Raw genomic sequence first — 5,179 nt, forward strand, 5'->3', positions numbered from 1 at the left:
TTTTTCACTTGCAGCCATTCGCAGCTATTTGTTTAAAAGCCCTTAGGGAGAAAAAAAAAGTAACATAACAGAACAAAACATAGCTTAGCATAGCGTCATGTAACGCAACAAAACTAGCTACACATGAAAGGAAAAAAAAAAAAAAAAAAAAAACGCCGCCTAAAAAGCCATTTTAACGTGGCAAAAACATATTTTTACCTTGCCGTTCATACAAAAATGTTAAAAAAAAAAAAATTCTGAACAAGATTTCCACACAACGCCTCTTTTGTAGCATTTCACCTGTCCGGAATAAAGTTGTAATTTTTTCAAGGCTGTTGACATTGATATTTTCTTATATGAGGTAAACATATAAACGCAATAAAAAAAAAAAAAAATGCGGCCGCTTCTTCTTAAATGTCCACAAAAAGGGACACTTTAACTGTTTTCTGCAAGGGAGGCAATAATAATACCAGTAAATACATATATATGCATACACATATATGTACACATATGTGCACATAACCTTGCACACAAACGTTCCGCCCCAAAATAGCGTCATATTTACGCGAGTGCAACAACCCCCCTGCCCCTTCCTCTATGCACATACATCTTTTTTAGTAATCCTGTTTGTAAGTGTTTCCGCCTCACTCTTGGCACTCGAGCCAACATCACGCTTAAATTTTTTAATGCCCCAAAGTTCATCATTTGAAATGTTCAGAGGAAAGCCTTGTCTTTCGCGCTTCGTATAAGAGCGCGAATTTGTAACTCAAGCCGTATGCGTGCAGGGATAACCAATATTAAAACAAAGCATAACGGAACAAAATAGAACAACAGTGGAGGCCTTCCACCGACCGCCAAACATTTCTGCAACAGACAAAATGAAGCCGCCTCTTGATAATGACGTTTCGCTAAACAATAAAGAAGAATTCATATACTACCTAAAAATATTAAACCATATTGGATACTACGATGGTTAAGCTGTAGAATTGCTCTTTTTTAAAATAGCAAAGTGACCAGTACACCCATTTGTTCATATGTAACAAGTGTGGCAAATTAGATAATGCTTTTTCTTTTTTTTTACTCCCCTCCCCCCCTATGCCAAATGTAGAAATGGTTTCCATGATAAGCGCTGTGAATGTGGAAAATTACAATTTAAATTACTCCGAGTCGGTGTTAATGGTTAGTACGAGCTTAATAGCGTGTATGCATCTTGTGTCTACACTTTCTATACCTGTTTGCACATTTAAGAAATTTGAAGGTGATAAATCATAAATCGCTCTTTCTGCAGAGTTGTGTTGTGTTCCCAACCTCATGTTATAATATAGAGGGGCATAAAAAAAAAACGTATCACATAAATAAGCCCCACTAGTGAAAACGCTCCGTGTGCAGTTAGCTGCTGCCATTTGCACAATTCTTGTTTCGCTTTCCACAAGTGCCCACATAAACGCAAAAACGCGAATAGAATCATATAAGCCAAAGTGCAGCTTATCCAGAGCGATGTTCATGAATGAAAAGTCACATACTCTTTGACATAATGCACTGCAATGTGATGTATTATTTTTTTTTTTTTTTTTTCCTTTAAGGGATCCACCTTCAAAAATGCCCTAAACGTTAGGAGAAAGGAAAAGAACGTACTCGAAAATATCATAGCAAATGAAAAATCCAGTGAACAAGAAAAAAATTGCGCTGAGCTACTAAAGTACAAGTTAAATGAAGATATAAGATCCATAGAAAATACTACATATGACATTATAAAAACAAAATGCATTCCCATGACGACTAACGAGGTAGGCTCCCCATCAACAACTTTTGACAATACAAATGAGGAGAAATAGAGCTGTCTGGAAATAAAAAAAAAAAAAGATAAACATAGCTTTTTCCTTTTCATGTTACACATGGAGCTACCCCCATTTCAACATCCCTACTTGCAGAAAATATTAATGTTCTATTGGCATCTACTTGGAGATATTACGAGATACTGCTCGGATACATTTGAAGGTGAAGAAAAGAAGAAGACTCAAGAAAGAAGCATGCAGTCGTATTCTTACGCCCTAGGTTATGCGAACCGAATGAGTATACCTCCCTCTAGTCCGCGGATCTTAGAACTGCTCGTTAGTTTAACAGGTTAGGCCCTCCGCAAGCATTCATATAAAGTGCACTTACATGTGTGAAGGAGAATACATGAGCATAAGTAAGCACTGCGCTAATATAATTTATCATTCGACTTTTTTCTCAACCCATTTCTAGTTCTCCACAAAGACATGCACACCGACATAAACATTTCCATTGAGATGGCTGCTCAGGCATTTAGAGATGCAATTCAAAATATGCATCTCCTGGAGTAATACATAAAATGAGCGCTTCCCAATAAAAAAAAAAAAAAAAAAAAAATCTTCGAAAAATGATATCCCCTTTTTATGCCTATAAATGCGTCTCTGCTCATTTCCCTGCGAGGGACTTTCTGCAACAAAGATGCAGATATAGACCCGCACATATTTGCCTACAACCCTGTTCGCTACTAAAACTTTTTTGTAGTAGGAACATGTTTAAATTATGCCACCTGTTATTCCCCTTTTCTCCACTTAGAAACGACGACGAATGCTCCAAAACGATTGGTATATTGGGCGTACTGAGGGACAACATAAATAAGTGGTGCGAACGTAAGTTTCACTGCGTTAACGTTTTTCTTCTTGTCTTCTATTTTCACCTGTTTGCTTTCCCCTTTTCGCCAACATCATTTCGTCCTTCCTTTCCATCTTTACCAACAGTTTGCGGCAGGAAAAATGTGAATGAACTATTCGAAATAAAAGGAGAAAACTTCGATAAATACAAGGACATTATGGACAGCATCCAGTCATAAAATTGAGGTGTACGCAGGAAATGAGAGGAGGCCAAGATGTTGTGGAGAGCATTGTTGTTACTATTGTTAAGCAGCACGCTTGCCCTGTAGCTCGCTGTTTCAGCTCCATTTGTTCACACGCCTTGAGCGGATGTTCTAGCGTTTCCACCATAACCTAATTCGAACTGTCCCAGATGGATAGTTCATTTGGACGAATTACCCTTGGAAGACCTTCCCTTTGACGAGCCCCATTTTGTGTTATTTTTTCATTCCCCCTCCTCCACCACCCCTGTGGCCTCTTGCAACATTGTAAAACATGTGCACCTGGATGTTCAGTAGAAGCACTCACTTCTCCGAACAACATAAACGCTTTTACGAGCCAAGACGGAAAGAGTTACTCATTAGATACATTTTGCAATACACTCATCTTTTTTCTTCTCATTTTTGAAGTGCAAAATTTGGGGTCACACGGGAGGCTACTCCATGTTGTTCAGCTGGGGTCGGTCTGGTCCACTGACCGGACACCTCCCGCAGACGCAGCCTTCGCAAGGGTACGTATATATACATGTACATACATGCTTATGCGCGTACGTGTGTGCATAAATCCTTGTCTGTCATATGTGCCCTCCCCCGAATGACACGATTCTCGTCTCCTAATCCACCGATAACTGTTTGTAGTAACGAAGTTTCTCCGCATGCATGGTAAAAAAAAATTAGATAATTTAAGACTACATAATATGGTTAGAGGGTAGGGCAGGGAAGAGCCACCCCTAATTAGTTTTATCAACATATAGCATGAAGAGTTTGAACCTTCACTGGTGAAATGCTATACGCTTTTTAAATGGGCATACGACACAAAAAACCTGTTTGTAGGAGGAACAAGTTGAGCAAAAATTCCAAATGCAGTCACGTTTTATGGGTACGTGTGTACCCGTATAACTGCCTCTCTACACGGTGTGATTAGTAAAGCATGCACTTGGCATATGAAATGGTGTGCTACCCAGCTCGGGTGATATTACCTACCCTGTTGGATAACTTATTAAAGAAAAAACCCTTGGAAGACGGAAAAAAAAAAGTGGTCCAAATTTTACGCTTATTCGCAGTTTGTCGAAGTGATCACTTTGTCCATACGTCATTCCTCTTCTGCCCTGTACTCTGGGGGGATCCATTCGACCGGGTTGATGTCGGCATTTCTATACCTGACTGCCCTTCTAGCTTCCAGGTACTGTGAAAAAGCGTGGTGGTCTATTTCTCCACCGTAATAGTGCCAGTGGAAATTCTTGTAATACTCATCTGGGTCCATGGTAACTTCTAATGGCTCAAACTTCTGTATATACATGGTGAACAAAAATATGGGCGTGATCGTAGCAACTAGTGATCCCACAAAGAGGAACAGAAATTGGAACTGTCCATAAGTAGCCTTAAGTAACTGCCAGTAGCTAAATTGCTTTAAGCAATCCTTGTTACTAAAAAAGGTGGCTAATTCATCAAGGGTCATGGAATGAATAGATGGTCCTGCCCAATTTCCATACTGATATCCTGTTTCTTTGATTGTCCTCGTTTTAAATATATTTGTCCATGGGTAGTTATGTACTTTTCTGGGATCCAAACCGTTATATATTCTTGGCGCGCTCCCAACCTTCGGCGCTTTAAACATTTCAGACGTGGGGTAATACGACTGCAGCGTAGCATTGGGGAATAGAAATCTTACTTTACTCCTTGACAATGCCATCGTTAAGGGTGGCGGTATTTTCGTACACCTGCGTTGTGCATTCAGTTGGATATATATATATTTTTTCCTTGCCTTCCTGGCCCAGTTTTGCTTAACCGTAAAATGTTCAAAGGTGTTACTATCACTTGCAACTGAAATGGGTAAGAGGTGAGTATCTTTCCAAATGTTTCTCCTGTGTTATTATTTTTTATCACTTTTGCGCAAAAGGATGGTGAACACTTGGGTGTTAATATACCATGCGTTCACTTTAATCATCGCTTTGACTTTTTTTTTTTTTTTTTTTTTCTTACCTCTGCAATAATGTGTAATTCAGTGCAACATTAGGAAATGGTCCTCATAATTACTATATCGGTGGGTATTTTATTTGTGGTGAGTTATGGAATAAATTCGCTGGTCGTTTTGCGGCGGGGGTGCGGAAGGGGCAGAGGTTGATGTGTGATCGAAGTGTGCCTCAAGGTTGGCATTCGTCACTTGGTATGCTTCGCTGCGGTTTATTTTATTTTATTTTATTATTTTTTTTTTTTTTTACCTTTTGCGCCAAGAGCAACTTTAACGCAGAAAAATAAATGAAAAACGTGCCCCCCCGCGGGGTGGAAGCCTTTGCGCATATGTTCATAAGGAGCACGCGC

The 5,179-nt window shown here is 39.4% G+C and overlaps 2 protein-coding genes across 2 annotated transcripts; one reads left to right on the top strand and one right to left on the bottom strand.

The window, feature by feature from the left end:
• Positions 1-857: 857 nt before the first annotated feature.
• On the top strand, positions 858-2,839 carry PCOAH_00032710 (14-3-3 protein; the record flags this gene model as incomplete). Its single annotated transcript, XM_020060066.1, has 7 exons — positions 858-951; positions 1,088-1,158; positions 1,563-1,766; positions 1,911-2,103; positions 2,227-2,320; positions 2,566-2,639; positions 2,748-2,839. The coding sequence occupies 7 exons, from the start codon at positions 858-860 to the stop codon at positions 2,837-2,839; spliced, it is 822 nt and encodes a 273-aa protein (XP_019915787.1).
• Positions 2,840-3,950: 1,111 nt separating this feature from the next.
• On the bottom strand, positions 3,951-4,550 carry PCOAH_00032720 (Uncharacterized protein; the record flags this gene model as incomplete). The annotated part of the gene is made up of 1 exon (XM_020060067.1): positions 3,951-4,550. One exon carries the CDS (start codon positions 4,548-4,550, stop codon positions 3,951-3,953), a length of 600 nt encoding a protein of 199 aa, XP_019915874.1.
• Positions 4,551-5,179: the final 629 nt, after the last annotated feature.

Source organism: Plasmodium coatneyi, chromosome 11 (assembly GCF_001680005.1).
Source record: "Plasmodium coatneyi strain Hackeri chromosome 11, complete sequence".
NCBI lineage: Eukaryota > Apicomplexa > Aconoidasida > Haemosporida > Plasmodiidae > Plasmodium > Plasmodium coatneyi.